The 25,894-nt window shown below is 39.7% G+C and overlaps 1 protein-coding gene across 4 annotated transcripts; it reads right to left on the reverse strand.

The window, feature by feature from the left end:
* Positions 1-6,807: 6,807 nt before the first annotated feature.
* Positions 6,808-21,294, reverse strand: LOC120514975 (odorant receptor 131-2-like). 4 transcript variants are annotated; one of them, XM_039735640.1, is made up of 3 exons: positions 21,207-21,294; positions 8,190-8,392; positions 6,808-8,100 (listed from the first exon to the last, which is right to left on the reverse strand). In XM_039735640.1, the coding sequence occupies exons 2-3, from the start codon at positions 8,190-8,192 to the stop codon at positions 7,396-7,398; spliced, it is 708 nt and encodes a 235-aa protein (XP_039591574.1). In that variant the 5' UTR covers positions 8,193-8,392; positions 21,207-21,294; the 3' UTR covers positions 6,808-7,395. The 4 variants fall into 4 exon arrangements, with proteins under 4 accessions (XP_039591574.1, XP_039591573.1, XP_039591572.1 ...); XM_039735639.1 differs by having other exon boundaries at positions 6,808-7,274; positions 7,538-8,392; XM_039735638.1 differs by having other exon boundaries at positions 6,808-8,389.
* Between the last annotated feature and the right edge of the window lie 4,600 nt (positions 21,295-25,894).

The following is a 25,894-nucleotide window of genomic DNA, read 5'->3' on the forward strand; positions in this document are numbered from 1 at the left end:
AAGGATTGAGCCTTGTCCAGCTGTGAAATGTTGGTGTTGTAACCGATTCTCCTTTTTCCTTTCATCATTTTGTTTAAATAGCATTGGCCCAGATGGAATGGATGAGTTTGACTGGGAAAACTATCACGAGGGGTCACGGTTCCAGGAGACAACAGTTAAACAGACACACATAGACCATATAAACAGTACAATGCTATAAACACTCAGCACAGAACACATTTAAGACATCCCCACTCATGTAGCACTGCTACATCCAAAATCAGTTTTGACCAAGGGAATTCTGAAGTACAGCCTCATATTGGCCACATGAATTATGTCAGACTTAGTGGCAGTTACGATACCCCTCTGAACCTGATAATTTACGGGACCTGTCTGAGTTGTAATAGTTGTTGGACCTAAACATTTAGGCACTAGCTTGGCGGAGAACCGTTTGCTGGCATCAGAAAGGTGGTGAGCCCTAATCCAGACCAGGCATTATATGACCTTTACTGTATCCTCCACTCCACAATCATACTTTTCAGGGTCCTGTTCTCTCATTCAGTCAAGTTAGCCTGGGGATGATAGGCTGTAGTCAAGTTCTTCTTCACACCCCAGGCTGTATATAGTTCATCCAGAACTTATGAACTGAGGACACTGGTCTGATATGATATTCTTCGGCACCCCCAGCGGGTGAATATCTCATTCTTCAGGGTGGAGTAGATTTTATTAGCCCTAGTATCCGACAAAGCAAACAGCTCCACCCACTTTTAGAAATAATCCACTACCATCATCAGGACAGTCTTCCAGGAACTAGTGAATGGAAAAGACCACCATCAGATCAACTCCTAACACCTCCCCCGGTCCGTTGGCAATCGCTGATTATAAAAATCCGGCAGGTTTTTGACTCTCTGGCATGACAAATAGTTCTTTATATGGTGGCCCACATTATTACGAACAGAAGGCCACCAAGCCACCCCTAGGATCCCCAAGGTGACCATGCAATGATGACAATGATAATGATGATGTTATGATAATACTCCAAAAACTCAGGGGTAAGCACCTCCAGGAAGACAAGTTGGTGTTGTATGCCTCCAAGGAAAGATGGAACAGCATGGTATAATACCCCTTGGAGGTCAATGAAGTGCACCTGGTTGGTGCGTTGCTGATTCAGCCCCTCCCTGAGATCTTGACAGAAGAGACTGTTAGGCTGTGCTTGACCTAGGTCTTGTATGCTGTGGGGTAAGGGTAATGCCATCTTCTTTGCCTCTGCCAAGCACACCTTCCCTGGTGTTTCCTGCAGAGGCATTAGCTCTCTTGGAAATGTTTTCTTTTAAAAATGTGGCATATTAAATAATTAAACAATATCATAATATACCAGAAAAGGCGATATCCCTCCCATAGTGATTACGGCGGTACAAGAATCACATGAGACAGAATATCTTTTAGCTTACATTTACTGACGTTTTACGCGGTTACAGACGGGGAGGCATATGGACAGACTTTATCCAGGTGGGAAATCTGGATCAACACAGTCAGCCATTTTCTCCGTCCCCACGCTGGGAGGTTTTTCGACAACTCTTTGTGTCGACACAGCCTCGAAGGGTCTGGCTACTGTCCAGACCTTTTATACGGTTCTTCTTCAACTTGCTGGTCCTTTCTGTCTCCAAACAAGGGCTGAATTCCTCTTCCACAAAATACAGAAATATCATAGTGCTTACATGCTGATTCTCATTCTCCCAATAAGGAAAGAAGATTTGTGCTGATAGAGGACAGAAATACCCTAACCTGTGTTTAAGCTGACTATACAAACCTCCAGTTGTCTTTGGCTATCTAATCCAATGCTTGGCTAGCAATTCTAACTGCTGAGCCCCTGTGTGCCACAGTTAACATGCACATGTGAATAAAACTCATAACAGTATTGTCCAGATATAGTGACATAAAGAAAAATGTAGTATAACACCTGGTGGCCCCGTTGTCCTGGAGAGAGCATCTGGCACGATGATGCCATAGCCCTTACGACAGGTCACCTTGAACATAAAATTCTGAAGGCAGAGCATCCACCTGATTAGTCTGGAGGAGATCTTCAGGTGGTTGAACACCCAGCTCAGATCATGGTGGTCAGTGTACACTTCAAATGCAACCCCAGTATCAAACATGTGTATGTACATATGATGACAACTGACTTTTAAGTCAATTTAGATTTCCAAGTGCTATCTTCTTGGAGCTCTTGATATTATTTTCAGGATGAAATGCAGTAAAGTATGTATATTACATTAAACAGATACATTTTTAACTTAATTTAAATAATGAAATACTGTTATTAATTAAACTTGTGGACATGGTGGACAGCGATAGCAATGAACTGGCATCCCGTTAAGGGGTTGTTCCTGCCTCACGCTGTATGCTTGCTGTGACTGGCGCAAACCTGAATAAACAGATGGATGGAATAATTAAACATCTACTATGAAGATATTTCAATGCTCCTAAGGCCAATTTGAAGAATCAGCCTTCTAAGTTTACAGATGGCTTCACATTTATTGAGCTTGTGTGACGATTGGTAACTTGGAGAAAAAAAAGGAAAGAAAGGAATTGAGGGTTAGTACATTTGAAAGAGACAGTACTGCTGCAATAAATTATTTCATCGAGGGTCACACACGGCGCAGCAAGCATCTTGCGGGAGGCAGGAACAATCTCTGGATGGGGCGCCAGCTTGTCGCTACCACTGCGCCACCGTGCCCCTCATGTTTAATACATGATTTAATTCCTATCATCATAAAAATGATATCAAGTATACATCTTAGTATTTAAATTATTCAGAGAGCTGTAATATCACAAATTTAATGTATTCTTTGTCCTGTCGGCATAAGAGAAAACGAGTTTAAGAAGCACGTAGTGATTCACACACATAGAGTACACAGAAGAACATATAGAATACGAAGCATTTAAAGTGCTACTTTAGTTACAATGGGATTCAAGAAACTATTAAATTAAATGATTTTAAGATGAAGTTTATAACGTTCTACTTTAATGTCAAAATAAACTACATGATTAAAGTGGGAATTTCAAGATTAAAGTTAACATTTTGACCTTTTTTTCCACTGTGTCCCTGTTTTTTTTTTTTTTCTTTTTGCTGTACTCTAATATTCTTCCATATAACACTCAGATGGTGGGCTACAACTTGCCTTTTCACATTGTCTTTGATATTTGACCACTTGTTTTTTATTTCGGGCACTGTGCGACTTTCTGAACTTGACCTTTTGAGTTTGTATATCACTTAAACAACTTCCTTTTGTTGTTTATACCACTGCTTAAGCCAACAAATAATAAGTTTTTCCTTGCCTTCTCTTCACATCCACTGAAATTCTTTTTTTCATATTATTTTGCAATTGTCTTACCAAACACTGAACAGGTAAGGTGATATTTGTATTGATTTGCACATTAAAATATACAAAATTATGGGAGGTGTCGAAGTGGGATGGCAGACACGTGCATGTGTGTTACTTTTCACCTTGATCGGGATATATGGAGCTAAAGAATTGGGAAGTTGGCATACACACAGATTTATGCATCTGGATTTTTTTGTGCGTACGCATATTTCTGTTTTTGTCTGTATGCCATATTTTAGCATGAATTTTACGTACAGCATTATACATGAGGCCCCAGATCTTCCACTGAACTCACAACCCCACCGCCAAACCCCAAGACAACCAGCTAACAGTGGATTACAGGCATTGAGGATGTAGCAGACTACCTCCACTTCTGGCATTACCGGCCCCCTTTTAAAACACGAAGCCTGATATTCATACGCAAAGTCCCGTATTGTTTGTGCTGGCTGTTGCATCATGAACCACAGCTTCTCTTCTAGCTCTGTTTTGAAATCTTTTGGGAGAAAAGCTACGAGGAAGGCTTGACGAAATGAGTCCCAGTTCTTGATTTTTTTCTTTGCTGTTATCCACCAGCTGTGCACTGGCCCTGAGAGGGATGCTCCTATCACTCCCAAACGTTCTTCGGGCGACAAGGGAGTGACAGCTAGGTACATCTCCCCCTCTTCCATGAAGTTGAGAACATCATCAGTTGTGTACTGGGTCCCCAACTTGGGAAAGGCCCGGTGTACCCCAGGGGAGGAAGACCTGCTAATATTTTCAGCCCCCCCAACCCCAGAGGCATAGAATGGACTGGCCGCCACCAGAAGGACTGGAGACTTCTTCTAACCTCACCCTAAGGAGAATCTTGCCAGCATGGAGGCACATAACAATTTCCTGCCCCAGGATTCTAAGTTGTTCATTAATATATTCTTTGGTTTCCTCCTGGAAGCTGCTTTTCCGAGAGCAGAGGGCATCTTTGCGAGCTAGTGCACTTTTGGTTACATCTGTAATCCTCTCGTCCAGCCGGTCTAACCACTGTGCCAGATCTTCCCACAGAGGTGTGGGATCGTCCTGGCACTCCTCTTCAGGTCCATGGTGATCATTGAGGTACAGCAACTGTAATGAATCCACCACCGCTAAACATGCTCTGACCACTTCACAACCAGCAATGAGGTCTGGTTAACCACTGTTATCTTTTATAATAGGGATGTTACATGACAGATCACCAGAAATTAAAAAAAAAATTATGATCATTTGTATAAATAAAAATTTATCAAAATGTTGTCCTTTACAAGGGCTGCAAGCAATGAAACATGCTTTAATTTTTTTGATTACAGCTAGCCAAAGGTAAACAATTTTAATAAAAATTTGAATTGTCATAAATGCTAATAGTGTATTAAACTATTTATCATTTTTTTTTATTAAATATATTTAGAATGAAAAATCCTTAATTTGAATGTTTCTTTTTTTGTGTTTACAGCTAGCCCATATAACACTTCAATAACATTTTATTTTTTTTAACTATTATTTTGCATTAAATTAGACTGTTTTATTAATATTATTATTTTTTAAAAACCCATCCTCAAACAGTAAACACGTACAATTTTAAGAAATGTGGACTAAAATCACTTCAGGGGGCCCCTACAGGACTGAAGCCCTGAAGCTTAAGCTTTGTTAGTTTCATAGTAGATCGGCCCCTGCATACCCTCACTGTGCAAACTATTAGTTCTGCAATGTTAGGCCATTTTTACATCACAGATTTTTTCCTTTCTAATGATATCATACAAATGATTTGAAGCCTAAAACGGATGAGTAATTTGCTTTTCTTCACATTTTTCTCCTTGGTGCACAAATGACGCAAAATGAATACACTCAGGTGTAAAAGGAAATAAGATAGATGGTTCCTTTTTCATTTGCATCTTTTTGCTAATAAAGAGCCATTTGAAACACTGAATGCAGCTGTTTTAAAGCAAAATAAGCAATTAAATGTTTGAAATCTTAACAAGCGAGATAACTAAAATGAAGCAAAAGAATGTCACTTGAACAATAAGTGTTTTATCAGCAATAATTGACTTTTCATTCAAAAGTCGAGCAGGAAAACACCCGCCCTTCAGGACCAAAGATGCTCACCACTGCTCTAAAATATCTACTCAGAATGGTGTGAAAAGCAAAACATAACCAGTGAGTGGCAAATATGTGGATGGAACCATCTTATTGATAAGAGGAGTCATGGGAGAATGTCTGGACTGGTGTGTTCTTACAAACATAGCCACTCTGTAAAGCTGTGGTGAACATCACAGTATGCACACCACATTGAACCTTTAGTCAGACGGGCTACAACAGCTGGAGACCAAATCAGGGTACACGCCTGTATGCCAAGAATAGAAAGGTCTCTTGATTGGAATAAAGTTACTTATATTTACAAAATCAGTGTCTCTTCATAGGTGAGTTCTTCTGTCCACCAGAGTTGTCTCTCATTGACTTGCAGCTCTTTTTTCTTACTTGAGTCCATTTTGAGCCTTCTGGCTCAGGAAGTCCACAAAAGGGCCTCCGCAAAGATGTTAGTTCAACTCTGATTTACATCTTTATTATTAGATGAAATCTAGGCAAATTCTGGTACAAGCTGAAGGACAGACACTTAGGTTGAAATGCAAGTTGGGGAATGCACTGCTGGATGTCTTTATCCCTGTTAAATCTGATGCCTTAAGAGTCCTGGTGTTCCGCTAATGTCTAGCAGAATGGGCAATGCCCATTTTGGCCTACACCATACACTTTCAAAAGTCTCTAAATTCTATTTCATGATCATAAATACTGGGACCTAACCTAACATAATCAGACACAAGACATGAACCAATCTTGGAAGTGATGCCAGAGTCTCAAAGGGCACAATATTTGACATACCCACACGTACTCAAACAATGATAATTTAGAATCACTAATTCATCTGATGTGTATGCATTATACTGTAGATGTGGGAAGAAACCATAGTAACCCTGAAAACCACAAGGGATGCAGAGAGAACACACAAAGGTAAGAACAAAGACCAGGTTTCAAAACGAGGTCTCCAGGAGCTGAGAGGCATCACCGCACTACCTTGTCTGCACCAGGCTGAGTCGGAGTTTATTGCCATATTTGTAACTGTTTTTTTCTTATTATTCATCAATCCAGTAAAGTGTATTTTCTTGGAATTTGACAGTGTGGTTCTGTGATGTAAGACAACAGTTAGGACAGGAGTGCTGCAATAAGAATGACTTCAAATAAACTAAAGTGTTGCCTTTCTGTGATATCTGCTTATTATCTTATTCACCACCCCTCTAAATGCTGTCTTCAGCATTCATTTTAAAACCTCTAATCATCTGATTAACTGAATATTTAAGGTTTACTTAAGCATTCAGCTTTAGTGAAACTCCAGGAAAACAAAGTAGTCAAGCACAACAATTAGGCTCTTAAAGCTGTTCAGAAGTTTCTTTATTTTAAAAGCTGTATATGCAGATTTAACCCATCCATCCATTTATGCAGGTCAGAACAAACCCTTCACACATCACAAGCCTAATGCCAGACATGCAGATTCATAATGAAATGAAGGTAACACAACATTAGTATTACCATTTAATCTGTAACCGTCTTATCAAACAATTGGCATTTAATGATTAATACATACAAAAGAAACTAGGGAATTTTTTTTAAAATAATGATACATTGGTTTACATGTAATTATTAATTAAATGCACTGGCTATACTCTTCAGAAAAGACAATGAAAATGCAAATTGACATTAACTAAAAAATACAAGTAATAAGATGAGACAAGGACGAATAAAATATGATGTAGGGTTTTGAAGAAAATTTTTGTCTTCAGTTTTCATGCAGCTGGCCACCTTACTTTGTCTTCACAGAAGGTTAGGATCACAATGAAGACTTCTTACAGATTTCTGAAAACCAACAAGGACCAACATGACTGACATCCAAGCACAATTCTTAGAAGGTTGCATTTCCATTATTTCAATATTTACTTTACCACACAAATGCAATAATTTACTAAAAACCCACAGATTACTTTTGCATGTCCTTATCTGAATGGAATGTCTTACAGAAGCACTTCAAATGTCCTTTAATGTGCTTTCGGAAGTTTTCATCTCTTAGTCCATAAATTAATGAACTCAGAAATCGTGAAAGAATGTTTACAAAGACATACCTGATGTATTGAGCATCCATCTGGTATTCCACTGGAAATTCTACAAAGAATATCTCCGTTAAGGGAGCCAGAAATGTAAGCATACTTAACATTAATTGAACTGCATGAAGAAGCACAGTGTTGTACGCCTTTTTGGCAGATGATTTATCAGAGATGCTGGCCGACCGGGCAGCAATGAAAATCCCAGTATATGTGAAAATGATAATAAGCCAAACGAGTGAGAAATAGATGATGTTCATGCAGTGTCTCTTAATGGACTGGAATGGTGCCCTGCTGAAGCTGTCTCCTTTACAGATTATTCTGGTGTTGAAAAAGCTCAGTGACTCAACGAAGAAGACAATGATGAGGTCTGACACTGCAGGAAGGAGGCTTATCACCCACGTCACAGCAAGAGCACAGGACGTTCTGGGAATGGTGCAGAGTTCTGCATGTCGGAGTGGTTGGCAAATTGCAACATAGCGCTCAAGGGCCATCAGTCCTAAATTCAAGGGGGTGTTGAAGGTGCTAGAAACAGACAGGATCAAGAGAAAGTAGCACACTGGCACAGGTGTGTAGGGCATTACCTGAAAATAAATTTGCATGATAAATGAGACACTCAGCCCAAACACATCATTGAACACCATGTGGATATAGAGGACATAGCGGGAATTACCATGGAACAGAGGCTGCTTGAGAAACGTAAAAATCAGCAAGCCATTGATGTGCATGGTTACAATATATAAAAATGCTACAGTGGAGATCTTTATAATGGATTTGATTTTTAGTGACAAAGGTGCTGCAGAAGGAAATTCTTTTTTAGTCAGTGTTGCCAGGAATGCATCTTCAGTGGAGTTCATAGTGAAGATTGTGGCTCTGCTGAAAAATATACAAAAAAAAAGAAAAACTGATTCAATCATGAAAATTATATTTTATGATCTATTATAGTGAACCAGACATTGGAAAAGAAGTGTCAGTCCATCTGTAAGCAGGCGTACTTAACTTAGTAGAGCAGTGGTTCCCCAACATTTTCTGTCTTGCCCCCCCTTCAGAAGCAGTTGAGCTTTCATTCCCCCACCCCAAGTACCCAAACTACCTGTACAATGTTTTTAATCACACACACACACACACACACACACACACACATATATATATATATATATATATATATATATATATATATATATATATATATATATATATATATATATACACATACATATTGTACAAGTTGTATAAAAACAACTTGGCTCAGATTTTGTTTTTATAAATTGTAATAACTTGAACAACTACATGTTTTCTTTCACCCTTCTTTCTATAGTTACTTTGTGCAGATAAAAATAATGTTCTTCATATAAACTTTATTTTGCACAATAATAGAAAACAAAACCCATTAATATAAATAATTTCTCAAGAAAATTAATAATTATGTTACGCCTCCACTACTCCCATATGCGCCTCCCACACTGCACACAAATTTAAATACTTTATCCTGATAAGTAAATAGATACGTATGTTAAGCAAGACAAAAATCATAGTCATTTTACTCTTCTACTACTCCCTTGTATGCACCTCCTAACCCCTACACAAATTTAAATAATTTTCCTTGATATGTAAATAGAGACATAAATTAACAAAAAATAAATTAACAAAAAACAAATACTCCTCCATACTCCCCAGTATACTCCTCCTACACTGCACAAATTTAAATACTTTATCTTGATAAGTAAATAGATACATGTTTTCTACAAGAAAAAATCATAATTCTCCTCCACTACTCCTTTTTAAACACCTCCTACCCCACACATTAAGTCAAATACACAAGTTTGAAGTAAGTATTCAGTTCTCCAATTAATCCTTATAATATTTAACATGGCAATCATACACCAGCTCCCCTTCATTATTCCAAATTGATTTTTAGTTGCCCCTCCTCACTTTTTCAAATTCTTCAGCATTACACATTGTTTTATAATACATAAATTCCAGCTTTATTCTTGAGGTAATGTAAAATTTGAAAATAAAGAGCACATTATCTAGTAACATACCACTCTGTTTGTTATTACAGGTTTTTAAAATGGCTAACTTTGCTTGCTTAAGTTTAAAAGTTGAAGTTTTAATTTAGATTTTTTTGTTATATTCCATGCCTCAAATAAATGTATGATAATTAAATGAAACAGTACATTTTTCACATAATTTCTGAAAATACAAAAACAGATTTTTCAGTCTTGGAGAGGACGGCCTTTGCAAACTTCAACTTATCAAAAAAAAATTGTGTGTGTCTTTTGTCACTAAATTGCTAGATTAGTAGGTCTACTTTTTCAAAATTATTGAGCAAGAAAGAAAAGTTTTAAAGATGAACTGCTCCCATCTTTGCTAGGAGGATAAACAGTAAGTACAACCTGTGTAAAACGAATAAAGAAATAAAACAATAATAATACACAACACAAAATAATAAACTGAAAATAAAGTTCAGTGACTTGGAAAAAAGAGAACGTGTCTTTTTGTGAGAACTCAGGCCTTATTACGTTATCAGTGACTGCGGTGAGTCTGTTGTGCATACCGCATCTTTTCAAAATGGGCAGCAGACTTGATATCCCCGCTCTCAAGTCGTGCACTTTGTTCATTTTAGACCTTTGCTTTGTATTCAGTGAAAATCCCAATCTCACAGAGACGGAATGTTGCAAAAGGAAGCAGAATGCTTATAGCCTTCTGTCCTATGAGTGGATACTCCCTCTCCACACCAAGCAAGAATTCACTCCGTTTCTGAGTTGTACACTTGAACCCGAGTTGCGATAACGTCGGTTAAAGCCTCTTGTAGCTCAGAGCTAATCTTCCTTGATGCCAGTGCTCCTCTGTGTAAAAACCTGCGTGTTTCCCTAGACGCTGTTGTTTACAGCCTGCAATTCACATTTTTACCCTGACATGATCTGTACACCATCTGTGAAAGTGCGCACGCAGCTCTACCAAGTCAGCTCGCATTCTGTCAGATAACAGTAAAGAATCTTAAACGAACAAGCTGCGTTTACTGCTGTCAGTTGCCACATCAACTTGGGACACCAAAGCGCGATTCTTTTAGTTAGTTTTTCAAGGAGTTGTTCTTCCAGGTCCTTTGTCACATATGCGTCTTGCGATCGTGTCATTTGACAGCGGGACAGCTTTTAGTTCTGAGGTTCTAGTCTCATCCAGGATTACAGACACGGCATCAGTGCAGGGAGAATTAGCTCCTCTGTTATTGTGTGTGCTTTCTTGCGTTGTGCAACTCAATAGGCGACTTTGTATGAGGCTATTTGTGCTTTCATATTCACTGTTGCCGCTTTTACTAAAAGCGACTTTCCTACACAAGGTGTGTTTTTAAATTTCTCTGGGAAAAAAACTCGAATGGTTTATTGATATAACTAGGGAGCAACGTTTCTATGCGTTCCTAATTTGTTTGGCCTCATCCTGTCAGCTGCCAGAATTTTCAGACGTAGAAAGCACAACGGTCTCTCCTCATCTTGAGTCAACCTGACAGTGAGCCCAGGAGCAAGACAGGCTTCGTCATATTTTCTTTACTTCGGCTACGAGTGACTACCCATCGCCGGCTTTCATTTTCGCCCTTGTCCAAAATCTATGTTTTACTACACGTAGTAAAAAACGTAGCCATTGTTTTTAAGTGCTTATATTTCAAAAACGTTAATTCAACATTTTACCCCCAAACCTTGGACTTGGGGTGCTTCACGCCCCCTCCGTAATGTAACGGCGCCGCACACTTTGAGATTTACTGCTGTAGAGTCACGGGGAGCCAGAGCCAATCCCAGCAGCCCTGTGGAGCACACGCGCGCACACAAACAGACGCGCGCACACACAAACACACACTGATTAAAAGTTTACTGTAATAATTCATCTAACATTTCAAACTACAACAATAGCAACAGTGCACTTACATTCATCTTTCTTTGTGCAAAAAAAAATTTGAATCGCAATTAATTTGTATTAGACTAAGCAGTTGAAGTACAGGTAAGTGTGATGTAAAGTATTTTTTTAATAAACTTACAAACGTATCCATCTGGACAAATAACTCAATCAGTTAACTTAATGGGATCTTAAAGGGAGAGTCTGAATAAACAGGAAGACCTTTAAAAAGAACTTTTAAAAGCAAATAAATTAGTCTCCAAAATAGAATACCAGACTACAGCATTATGCAGTATAAGCTTTTAAATAATTTTAACACAAATATTTTCAAAATACTCATTTATAGAACATTGATACAAAAGGTACGTTATGTGCAAATCAATAATATGTACGATATAAGCCCTCTCAAAATTCCAAGTAGTTCTGAAGAGCAATTAATTTTAATACTCAAAAAGATGCACACAAAGATATTTAGTATGATCTTGTTCCATTATACTAATCTTTAAAAAATACATCATTTTCATTTCATTATGCAGGAAATTGAAAGTACCCTACCTGGTGGGCTCTGGACAAAGAAAGCTGAGGAGACATTTTATATCCAATTTGTTTGTTGTTTATTTCTTTGAATCAACGTAATGTTCATGGCAGCACAAGTCCGTTGGGAAGTCTGGATTGGCAGAATTTTGTAATTACTAATAACAGAGATATGAGAATAAGAACTCCCTGATTGCACAATGTGGAAGGTTTTTTCTTTTTTTAATTTGCACAGTGGGGCTTGGTATTTAAAAATTATTTTTGTGTATTGCATGAGCCACTTGGGTGCTTTTTGTTTACTTGAATAATCAAATACTGTAGAAGGGATATTACATGGAAGACGTGCTGTGATGCTGTCCAAGTGATTAACACGCACTTAGGAGCACCCTACCACATGGGCTTACCAGACAGGCTGTAATACGATGGGGTACATCATAAACTGTGCATGTTTACATGAAGTAGACACGTTTATATAGTGATAAACGTACACTGGTGTATATAAACATGTACACAGTACACAAATACAAATATTCTTCATGAATCTCTTCCACTAGATCCCTTTAAATACACACATATTTATGGATATTCAGAAATTATTCAGACCCTTTACTTTCAGAACACTTTATTGTGTTGTAGATTTAACTTTAAATGGACAAATTTGCCATTTTTGCCCATCAAACTACACTCAGTAGCCCATAATGACAAAATGAAGGCTTGTTTTCAGAAAGGTTATACAATAATCACAGAAATAGTTAATTATCTGTTGTACTACGTGTACTCCTATGCCTTTTCTCTCCATCCTCATATGATGATGCGGGTTCGCTGCATGCTCCCATCTCACTTCCGGGAGCCCTTGAACCCAGCACCGCTGGAAATGTTACCAATGAGCTCGGCAGTGAGGCACAACAATGGAGCAAGGGGATGGTGTAAAAAAGGTGCAAAAGTGCTTTATTAAAAACAACAAATAAAAACAATATCCAAATAAATAAGTGCAGTGCATTCAAAAATCTTCAAATAAATAATCCATTAAAGCGTGTGAAAGGTGGAGGTTAAAAAAACACAGAATAAAACAATCCTTTAAAATAATGAGGTTAAAACAATGCTGGGAAGCACTCCTTTAAAAACAACAAAGCCCGGTGTCTTCTTTACCTGGTGGCTCCCCTGCTTCTCCCATCTGGGTCCTGCACAGGAGAGTCACCCTACCAGCAGCTGACCTTCTGTCTCTCTGGTCTGGAGGCTTCCCAGCAGCTCCTGGGAACAATTACGGATGCGGACCGCTTCTCACCTTTGCACTTGGGTGAGAAACGCCCACATCACGAACTCCTCAGTAACCGCTTCGGCCACACACCACCACGCCCCTTTGCTAAGCTGCCGATGCGGCGATTATTTATTTTAACAGTAGCACTCATTCCATGACTTGCCAGATAGGGTTATGTGACTGCAAATGAGCCAAAGCCAACCTTACAAAATATAATAACTTCTGGGAATCAGACAGTAGAACAATGTATGGAAGGATTAAGAAATAATTTGTTTGGAAAGAAAACAAGGTGAGCCTGATTGAGGGTTTTGAATTAGTCCATTGATAAAACTTGTTGAACTTGTACACATTGAGTTAACAGACTTCTACACTCCAATTTGATGATCTTTTTGGATCTGTCCATCAATAGATGCCCTTTAACTTGTGCGTATTGAATTATGAGACTCCTATAGCATAATGTGATGGTCTTTTTGGAACCACTCTTATCTGCTGTGGAAATTATACAGTGTTACACTGATACAGATAAAGTTAGTATTTGCACATTTTCATCAGTTTTCTCAAAAGAACCTCTAAATAATCTGAACTGTTCAGACTTTTAAATGATAAATTGAAGTCAGTTACAGTTAAAATAAATTATTCACCATTTTGTGTGAAGCATGCTATAACTAGTCTAAGAATTGTGTCTAATGTATGTTTCTCTCACTTTCCAGTCCCTGGGCAAGAATCTAATTGTGAATGCTATTGTCAGGCTCCTGCCTCTCTGGGCTATATGTTTTGGGAAAGTCCTGTACTCAAACCTTATTGGAATAAAAATTATTTATTAGAGATTTTTTAAGTGATTCTGCAAATCTGCACATCCTGAACTTTGTTGCTTAATAAGTCCAAAATCTACTGCCACTAGGTCCTAAATTGATGACATTGGGGTGGTTGGGCTTGCTAATATATATAAAATCATTTTTATATCACGCTTTAAATCGGGCTTATTTTAAAACCTACATATACCTGTATTTGTTTGGTATCATTCTTTTCAGAATTTATCGAACTTTAATGTGGTGTTGTTAGATTTTCAGATTCTTATTTCGTTTTTAAATTATAAACTAAAAAATATCAAGAACTCACATCTCGTGAGACGGGACTTTATACCAAAAGATTTAACCGGAAATAAACCACAAAGAGTAGGACAGCTGCTGTACAGGCATTTAAATGTTTGAAAAGCCATGTGAGATGCAGATCACGCGGCATGGCAGCAGCAGCAATCCAGCAGCTGATCGAGCAAAGAGGAGGTAAAAAAAAACTATTTGTTTCCCATTATATTACTGTTTCAGAGGGGGTTTCAGAGGAGCAACTGCCTTTTCCTTGGGGTGCGTTCAGCCCTCCTCTTCACAACGTGAGCAGCAGAGACGCAAAGTGGCTGGCAAGCAAAGTGAGCTGGTGGGGTTGATGAGCAAAGCAAGCGGGGGGAACCCCCTAGTATATATATTGTGGTCCATGGCCAGCCATTCATCCCGGCCAATACCCCCAGGCCACTGGAGGGATCCCTCCCTCTGACATGGAGATGCCCCAAATTCCAGTAGGGCATCATGGACTATGGAGTTTTCCTGTACTGCCCTGCTGGATAACATCGGGACCACCAGGGGTCGCTGCAGGGAGACCCAGGGACTATTATTTGCCCAACGCCCCGGAAGTACATACGAGTCACATGGACATGAGAAATGATGTACTTCCGGGGTGAAGAAAATGACTTTATCTGACCTGAAAGTGATAAGGAATCATGGACTGAAGGATGGGAAACACTTATGGGTCAGGGACTATAAAAGGAAGCTGGGAACTCCCAGACGTCGAGCTGAGCTGGGTGGAAGGGTGGCAATGTGTCTGGGAGTGGAGGATTGGTTTATTGTAGTATTGTGAATTAACTTATGAGTATTGTGGAGAGGAGGGTGCTTTGTGCACTGTTGATTAATAAAAAGTCATTATTTTGGACTTTTACCTGGTGTCTGGCATATAGTTTGTGGGTTCAAGAGGACAACAGCGCCCTCTATCTGTCACAATATATATACATATATAGTCACACACGTGCACTTGGGAGACAGCTAGAGGGACCAATCAAAGGTTAGTTCACACCAGGCCAGGGGGTGGCAGGGTACACTAATCTTTTCTCTGATATTCCTGCATATCAAATATGGGAAATTCTACCTGAGTCTGGCCCTGAAGACATCACATTTTGATTATCAACAATCAGGGAGCACATCTGCCCTTTTAATAGCCTGTCTGAGTAGTTTTCCACTTTGTGTCTTCCCATTTCCTAGTCAGGTTCTCCCTGTCAACTGTTTTGTACAGCTTATAAACTTTCAGCTGTGTCAATTCAATCTTTTCTGTGGAACTCAACTAACGGGAGTGTTGTTTATAGTTATCCGTAGGTTCAGTCCCAGTGAATGTATATAAATACCTGGGTGTGCAGCTGGATGATAAATTGGACTGGACTGCCAATACTGATGCTCTGTGCAAGAGAGGACAGAGCCAACTATACTTCCTTAGGAGGCTAGCGTCCTTCAACATCTGCAATAAGATGCTGCAGATGTTCTATCAGATGGTTGTGGCGAGCACCCTCTTCTATGCGATGGTGTGCTGGGGTGGCAGCATAAAGAAGAGGGACACTTCATGCCTGGACAAACTGGTGAGGAAGGCAGGCTCTATTGTAGGCATGGCGCTGGACAGATTGACATCTGTGGCAGAGCGACGGGCGCTGAGCAGGCTCCTGTCAATCATGGAGAATCCACTGCATCCACTGAACAGGATCATCTCCAGACAGAGGAGCAGCTTCAGCGACAGACTGCTGTCACTGTCCTGCTCCACTGATAGACTGAGGAGATTGTTCCTCCCCCACACTATTCGACTCTTCAGTTTCACCCGGGGGGGTAAACGTTAACATCATACAATGACATTGTCTGTTATACCTGCATTGTTATCACTCTTTAATTTAATATTGTTTTTTATCAGTATGCTGCTGCTGGAGTATGTGAATTTCCCCTTGGGGATTAATAAAGTATCTATCTATCTAAATCTTCTAATGTCACCCTGGACAGGGTGTCTATGTCAAAAACATAATGCTTTGTTGATGCAACTCTAAAAGTTTTTGTTTTGTGAAGGCACATATAATCAAAATATTCTTCTGTAGTGAAGATGCTTTAAGAAGATTGTGCGATATGGCCAGCTGTTCATCCCGGCCAATACCTCCACGCCGCTAGATGGAGCCCTTCGGGAAGCATGGAGGTGCCCCAAATTCCAGAAGGGCATCATGGACATTGGAGTTTTCCTTCACAGCCCTGCTGGATACCATGGGGGCTGCCAGGGGACGCTGCAGGGAGGCTCAGAGACTTTTATTTGCCTTATAACCCGGAAGTATGTCCTGGTCACAGGGACAGAGGAAATTATGTACTTCCGGGATGAAGAAAAGGAGTTTTCACCTGACCCAGAAGTGTTAAGAATCACAAGGACTGAGGGATCAGAAGCACTTCCAGGTCAAGGACTTTAAAAGGACGATGGGAAACCCCAGCAGATTGAGCCGATTTGGGAAGACGGGTGACTGAGCTGCTAGGTGGATTGGAGGATTATTGTTTATTGTGATTAGTTTATGGTTTATGAATATTGTGGAGTGGAGGGTGCTTTGTGCACATTATTATTATAATAAATTCAATATTTGGACTTTTATCTGGTGTCTGGCGTCTGATCTGAGGGTTCAAGGGGACGACAGTGCCCCCTATCTGTCACAAGATATAAATGTTTATTGCTTTTTAAATTTCTGAGAGGTAATGACCAGCAGTTGTTTTTTGTTTTTTTTTTAAAGCAAGCTTTCTTTATTTTGAATATTATCAAAGTTTTTCCAAGGATAAAGAATTCATTGTCATAAGAAATGCCTTATGAGGAGTTATGTATTCAATATGACCTCTGCCAATTGGACCACCATCAATCAATTTGAATTCTAATTTTAAACTTTTAAGGAATCTTCTTCATCTATACTAATAAAAGGAAAAGCCCTCACTGACTGACTGACTCACTCACTCATCACTAATTCTCCAACTTCCCGTGTAGGTAGAAGGCTGAAATTTGGCAGGCTCCTTCCTTACAGCTTGCTTACAAAAGTTAAGCAGGTTTCATTTCGAAATTCTACGCGTAACAGTCATAACAGTCGACAACATCCGCCATGTTAAACTTTCTTAATTTTGGCCCCATCTTCACGAAATTTGGTAGGCGGCTTCCCTGCACTAACCAAAACAGATGTACATACTTATTTCGGTGGTATGACGCCACTGTCGGCCGCCATATTGAACTTTCCAATGAAAACGACATGTCATGGTTGAGGGAGAGCGCTATCCTGACACCAAGAAATGACATGACTACAACTATAAACCACATTTTACTTCAAGAACTACCTTCACAACCGAAAAAATATCAGTCTGTGGATTCAGTTGTAGAAGTGGAAGACGCAGTGCACTATCCGGTAGAGTTTCTCCACACTCTGAATCCTCCAGGCACTCCTGAGCATAATCTAATTTTAAAGGTTGGGGCACCAATAATGTTACTGAGAAACTTACAGCCACCGAAACTTCGTAACGGCACAAGACTTCAGGTCACGTGTTTGCAAAAGAACCTAATTGAGGTGACTATTTTTACTGGCAGTGGCTCAGGGGAGAGAGTTTTTATTCCTCGCATCCCCGTTATACCCTCTGATCTCCCATTTCAATTCAAACACCTCCAATTTACAGTAAGGCTCTGCTTCGCAATGACAATTAATAAGTCTCAGGGACAGACCCTACAAAAGGTTTGCATTGATATGAGGCAAGATTGTTTTTTACATGGCCAACTGTACGTTGCATACTCAAGAGTAAGTTCAACGCACAGCTTGGTCATAATACAACCGGAGGGCCGAAATGACAACGTGGCATACGAAGAGATCCTTAACAAATAATTATTGGTATATTTCCCCTCAGTTTAAAAGGTTTACTTTTCTTCTTAATAAAAATTTTAAGGCAGTACTTCGCCACTGCGAAGCGCAGGTATTTTGCTAGTATTTAATAACTGTTACAATGATTATCTGACAAAAGTTTTCAACATTGAATTGGCTATGCCAGGAGGTTAGTGTTGTTAGCAATCTGATCAGTGCTGAAAGGCTATAGGAATTTGGGGGTTAGACACACCTACTTACTTTAAGATCTTCCACATAAGGTTCTCAAGCACAAAACTTAAATTTTCAAGTGTGAAAATATGCATATGCCAAAAAACAGAAAAATGCTAAGTTGAAAAAGAATCTCATTTACTAAACACGGGGTACACACATTTCTAAGTAATTTGCCTTTATAAATCGCAATCATTTTTTGCAAATATGCATATGTGGAAGTTCTTGGTTGCCACCTGGAAACAACCATATATGGAGCGCACTAATCAACTTCATACATATGCAATCACATTGCTGCAGAACTTTTTGGCTGATAGAGCAGCCCCCCCTCTAGTTCTATGCTGCCATCCTGAACTGAGAGCTCAAAGTCATGCACATCATTATAGGACCTCTCCTCTGTGTTTTGGATTGTCAGGGAAAAGCGTAAGGTGCCAGTGTCTAAATTGGTAGCCATTATCACCTGGCAAACATAATGACATGATTGCTTTTAAAATGAAAAGTAGAGGCCGTGTGAAAAATTGAGGATTCTGCCAGTTACTTTACCAACAAGCCAGCCATCATGTTAAAATACCATCATATCTGCTAAAACTTCTTTGCCTCAAAATAAAGGAATCATGCATTGACCCAGGCCACTGAGTCTCAATCTTTCAAAGAAGGTGGAAGCCTCTGTCAAATGGCTTGCAGAATGTAAACACAAGGATCCGCTAGAGCAGGGGTTTTTAACCTGAGGTTTGTGGAACCCTAGGGGGTCCATGGATGGGTTGCATGAGGTCCGTGAGGGTTAGATAAAAATGAACATTTATATTCACTATACAGCTCAGTACTGTTGATTTAGAGTAGATGTAGTAGTAGTAGTAGTAGTAATGGTAGTAGAAAATGTAGTAGTAGTAGATCTGTTTTACAAAGTAATTTGCACAAGAGAATTGTGTTTCATAATTTTAATGAGTGGCAATTACTTTTTGCATAAAAAGCAGTATTTTTTTTTTAATTGTTCACTTTAAAGTTTAAAAATGCTTTGCGTATGTCTTATATGTTTGAGACAATCAAATCTCGATAAATAAAGTACATTATATTAATTGCAGGCAAAGCTGTGTTTATGTGAATATTTCTGGGGAAGGGGGTCCATAGCTTTCATCAGATTCTTAAAGGAGTCAGTGACTCAAAAAAGGTTAATAATCACTGATCTAGAGTTTAGGTACAGTGACCAGACGTCCCAGTTTACCCGGGACAGTCCCTATTTTTGGATCACCCGTCCCGGCATCCCCGAAAGATCAGGAAATGTCCCGGCCTGTGGCGTTTTCCGACAAAATGTGTACTTTTCCCAAGAGACCTAGACCCCATTCAGTCTTTCTGATTCCAAATCATACTTTCTACCCATCATGACGTCAGACGGTTAGTCGACCTTCTTCGGAGTCTGACACCTGCTGGTGGTCATTGTTTGCAGTATGGAAACGCACAGAAGGCGAGAAGGCAGAAGCGGATGCATCGTCAGATGGTATCGGCCGTGCCTTGTGATAGGACATGTTTTGGCTCTGCTACGCTCTGAGCCAGGAATTATCTTATTATTCCTGCTCTGAGCCTGATATAAGAGCTGATGCCTGATTCAGTCATTTACTCGTCAATACGGCGTTCGAGGTGAGCCGTTTTCATTGAAGTTAAAGCTTAAACTTAAGAGTTAAACTTGCCAATTTATTTTTTAGGAGAAAATTGAAAGTGCTGACAAAGTTTATTTTTTTTAACTTTAATTTTAGCTCTTTATTCTTTAAGTACTGCTGTACACACTTTACTGTATAGTCTCAAGTCTGCAGATTGTACTCTCTGTAAATTTCGTTGTAGTTGTGAATCTGATAATATTAATTTTATGTATTAATAATGAATGAATATTTAACACAAGTCACAACAACATTTGCGGATGATTGCCTGTTCCTTACACTTACAGCTGTATTTTACTTTGTTTTTCTTTAGTTTAGAGTGCAGAGTGACATTGCTTCTTCCCTTGCCTCTTTGGAATTTGGTTTGCTGTTTCTTCTTTTGAAGTCGGGACGTGCAGTAGCACATGTACTTGGGATGCAATGTTGTGAATGAAGCACGTTTATCCTGCAAGTGTAACTGACCTAATAATGTACACTAATGAGTTTATTTGCTTATCAGGAAAGCGTGTCTTTCAGTCAATTTTCACAAACTGTTTTTTGGCAAGATGTAGCCTGTAATTTCATGAAAAATAGCATACAATGGTATAGAACCCTACTTTGAAAATGGGTATATGTTTGTGGTTTAATAATATGATTGTTTCAAATGGAAGAAACTCATACAGAATGCAGGAAACACGAAAATAGGCATTTCCATTATTATAGTCTATCTGGCTTCTGGGTGGCTCCGCCCCCCCGGTCCCCCACCTGGTGTCCCAGGTTGCCCAGAGAAAAATCTGGTCACTGTAGTTTAGGGTTGAACAAAGGAGTGGCTCACATAGCAGCATATCCACCTGAGAGTTCAATTACATAAACTGACTCCCAAGTATATTTGTACTGGCCTCACTGAATCTCCTGTTCAATTATCCAGCAAGCTAAACACCTTCATGCAATAATTCCTGGAACCACAAAGTGATGTTGAGAATGTTTAATTATAAAAATGGTGTGCAACTGTAAATACAAATACAAACAAACACTAAAAAGTACTTGTATAAGTAACATAAAGTAAATACAGCAGCATTTATAGCTAAGAGCTTAACAGTTGAAAGCTTACAGAATTTACAGATGAAATATAACATTTACTTTGACATTCCCTAACCAAAGTTACTTAAACAAAAGCTATAAAACTAGAAAAAAGAGATAACTTACAGGGAATGCCTTCACAAGGACTAACTAAGCAGGATGGTGAAGGATTGTTTGGTAATAAACACACCAGGCTAACTGCTGCTGCATTCACTACTCACTTCCTACTTCCTACTTCCTACTTCCTACTTCATGACACATTGGCTTCCTGCATTCTGCATCCTGCAGCAGCAGCAGTAGCATTAGGATTTTTATGTTAGGGTTACAAAAGTTTGCTAAACAATTAGAATCAGAGCACTCCCCGCCTGGTATCTTTAAGATACCATCAACAAACCTGAGCCAAATACTTTAATCTGGTAATAAAAGAAAAACCAGTTCTGAAATGGACCTGTAAAGGATTTTTGTTGCTCCTTGCTGAACTATCTTTATCTCAACCTTCCTTATTAATCCATCTTTGCTGGGAACAGCCTTCGTTATTTTTCTTATAGGCCATTCATTCCTCCTGACTTGCTTTTCCTTCAGAAGGACAACATCACCTTCTTTGATGTCAGGTCTTTTATTTTGCCATTTCTGTCAGGTCTGCACAGTGCTGAGGTACTCCGTTCTCCAACTGCTCCAGAATTCCTCTGCAAGGTATTGGACACACTTCCATTGGTGTCCCAACATCTCACCTGTACCAAAGTTACTCTGAGACAGAAAGGGTGTAGGCCTACCTATTTTTTGGGTGAGCAACACGGAAGGTGTTAGGACATTAGGATGTTCAGGATCAGTTGAAACAGGTACCACGGGACGTGAATTAATTAGGGCGATGACCTCTGCCACTAGCGTTGTTAACACTTCATGGGTAAATCGTACACGACAAGACTGCAATAACATGGAGTCTAATATGTGTCGTACCACTCCAATCATGCGTTCCCACACTCCCCCCATATGCAATGAATGAGGTGGGTGGAAAACCCAAACACATCATTGATCTTGTAGGTACTCCTGCACCTTTCCTTGCTTTGGAGCTTCCATTCCTAATTCTCTGCAGGCACCCACAAAATTTGTACCACAGTCAGAGATCAATTGTTTTGCTGGACCACGCAGTGCAAAGAAACGCCTTAATGCATTCGAGTTCTTTTGAATACAGTGATCCCTCGCTATATCACGCTTCGACTTTCGTGGCTTCACTCTATCACGATTTTTTCCTCATACACGCTTACGTCACTATGCATGTGCTTTCTGAGAACTTTTATCTAAGCCCCACGATGGCTCCTAAATGTGCTGCTTTTTCTAAGCCTTCTTACAATAAAACTAAGCGCCGGAGGAAGATGCTTACTATCCAGGAGAAGATTAAACTCTTGGATATGATCAAAGATGGCAATACCCTACAAAAGCCACCTCACGCATATGAGAAGATAGCGCCAGCAACTGCCTATCAAGATGTTCTTCAGATGCACACCCAGACACCCACTGCCTACTTATAGTACTCCTTCCGCGGAAGACAACGATACTGCACCACCTCTGAAGACTCCCCTACTGAGGTCGTGCCTTCATAGGTTAGTGGTTGTGTATAAGAACTGTGTGTGTGTGTAATTAAATGTACAGTACAATAATCTACTATATAAAAGCAGTCGGGATTGTCCTTCCATCCCGTGAGTGCAAAGCGTAGCGGTATTCCGCTTATCACAGACTTACTACTTGCGGCTTGCAGTATGAAGCGACACGATGTGAGCAGAGTTCTGGTGCTCCCATCGTTCCCTTGCTTTTGTGCGCGATGCGCTGGAAAAATAGACAAAATTAAGTCTCTGGAAATAATTAATGTTGATGGAGTACAAATGCCTCATCAGGGGAGATGGTGCTTGCTTATTCTGATCTATAGCTTATTTAGTGAATGAAACTCCGTCTTTAGCGGTACAGATTCGGGCTGACGTTGTACGACTTTGGACAGGCACTCGAGGGGATAAAAAAACTTAGGTTTTCGGGAGATGTTATGAATGGGCACTTTGATGTTCTCATTCCCTACACTTACATGCCTGATGTACACATGGAGCGCACAAAAATTGAGGATAAAAGTCGGTCGCCTTAAAAGGTGGGTGAGCCTAGTAATAATATGATATTTGTAACATCTAATATGTCTTATTTTCTCTTATTTTGTCTAATATATTGGGTAATATGAGTGTAATGGTGACTAAAGGGTGTTATTTCATGTCTAGAGGGCTCTAATAATATTAAAAAATGTATTTAGAAGGCCGTAAACAGGTTTTCTATACTCTAACTGCGAAAATATTCGATTTATAAACAAAGAATCCTACTTCGCGAAAATTCATTTATCACGGTAGAGTCTGCAACAGATTAACTGTGATAAACGATGGTTCACTGTATACCTCATGCTGCACACTTCTTATGATTAAGCTTTCAACCTTTACTAATGATCCATCTGAGATTCCTTTCTTACAAATATGCCAGCCAAGGCAGCCTTCTGCTTGTTTTCAATTCCCAAAGCAGTCAGCAATGTGGCAGAGATGAGCCATAGCCTTGACTAGAGATGTCCATCTAGAAAAACATTCCCACCGTTTTGAGCTTAAGTGATATCAGAGGCATGAGTGGACAGAGAGTTCAGGTCAGATATCTACATCACTTTCTGTGTTGATGAGGTTGAATTTATTTTGTTCGTCTGGAATTTTCTTTAGTGGAAGGCGAAGGAAGGGAGGTCCAGTAATCCATGTTGAACTGGAGAGCTTGGAGGCTGAAATGGAGCGTGAACCATGGTCAGCAGGATTTTGATCTGTTAGAACATAATGCCACTGTTCAGGTTTAGAAGACTGCTGGATTCGTTGCACCCGATTATTTACATAGATTCTAAAGCATCTGGATCAATTGTGAATATAACCCAAAACCACCTTACTGTCTGTATAAAAACTAGTGGAGTTTAGCTGGAGATCTATTTCCTCACCGAAGACTTCCGTAATCTCCACAGCTAGCACGGCAGCACATAGTTCCAGCCTGGGCACTGTAAGTTCAGGTCGGGGGGTAAGTCTTGCTTTGCCAAGCACAAAGCCCACATCTATTTGCTTGTCATGGCTTGGAACAGCTCAATGTGTAGGGCATTAGAAGGCAGAATAGCAGAATATATACAGGGTATTTGAATGCCTCTGAGGCACTGTAGTGAACTCTGCCATTGCACTCATTGTTCATGCATGCTCTCTGGAAGGCTGGTGTCCCAATCACTGCTATGTCTCGAGAGTTCTCTGAGAAGTAAGCGCCCCCGGATAGTCATTGGTGCCAGGAAACCCACCGGGTCAAAAAGACTATTAAGCGTTGAGAGTACTCCTCTGCGTGTATATGGTCTCTCAGTTAAAAATGTCTGGCATAATATTCCATTTTACACCAAGACTTCGCTGATCAGGTAGGTCATCCACAAACAACTCAAGATTTTGTAGATCCTTGGCTCGATCTTCCATTAAGAATGCATCCATCACCTCAGCTTTGTTAGAGGCCACTTTGTGGAGCCTAAGATTTCAAGCTGCTTACATTTCCTGCATTCTCTTAAGAAGATCAATTGCTTCCTCCACAGTGGGAACAGACTTTAAAGCATCATCCATGTAAAAGTCTCTTTGAATAAAGCGGCACACATCACTGCCATACTCTTTTTCTCCCTCTTGTGCAACTCACCTCAGACCATAAATGGCCACAGCAGGTGTGGGACTATTACCAAAAACATGTACCCTCATTCTATGGTCAACAACCCTTTTGTCCAGGTCACTATCCTGATACCATAGGAAGCGCAAGGCATCCCTGCAATCTTCTCACACCAGAAAAGAATGAAACTTTTAATGAATGTCAGCAGTAAGTGCTTCAGGGTTCTTCCTAAATCATATAAGGATACCCAACAGGCTATTGTAGCCCGTCTACTCTAACTGTGTGTAGAAAGTGGCATTGAGTTATTTACTCCAATGCCTAAATTATTATGATTTTAATTACTTTAATTTTTTACGTCTCGGGTTACATTGAACAAAACATTATTAATTAATTCTAGCAATACACTGGTCAGGTAATAACAAATAAATAAAGGTAGATTAAGTTACCTGTTACATTTGTTCCCAAACCAATTGTTTATACTAAACAAACTTATAAAAAAAACACCAAGAAACTGGGTTATAAAACAATGATAAACTCCCCGTTTAATCATAAACCAACAACACACAAGTAATAAACTAGAAATAATCAAGAACTATATTACACTATTAATAATAAAAACACATTCACTCTTGTCACTCTACTTAAAACAAAATGTTGCAGGCCTAATTCGTGGCTTGTGAGCGTTGCGACCAAAAACCTATCGGTCCCTTCACTCCACCAGGAGCAACAAAACAAAATAAAAAATACCCTACTTGGCAATGTGGTTATCAGTCCATCAAATCCTTCCGACCTCTCCACCTCTGTCCATGAGCAGGGAACCACTGCTGAGCTAATCCAAAAGCGTCTCCAATTAAACGAACGTCCACCAGAAGCGTGTTGAGCTGAGTTAGCTGCTGCCTCTTCACCTTGCTACTTCTCCTCGCTGAATTAACAAGTGATTTATTCGCCGGATAGACACTGTGAACGTCTAATCGAAAATCTAAATCAGCAGTTCATATTCCAGTAAATTATCGTGCTGATAATTTGTCTCCCAAACTTGCTGCTACACAAACTCGGTGTCCAGCTCTCTCTTTCTCCTCGCTCTCCGTCTTTTTTCTCTCGCAGTTCTTCTACCACCTTACGTTTTTTTT

Source organism: Polypterus senegalus, chromosome 14 (assembly GCF_016835505.1).
Source record: "Polypterus senegalus isolate Bchr_013 chromosome 14, ASM1683550v1, whole genome shotgun sequence".
In the NCBI taxonomy this organism is placed as follows: domain Eukaryota; kingdom Metazoa; phylum Chordata; class Cladistia; order Polypteriformes; family Polypteridae; genus Polypterus; species Polypterus senegalus.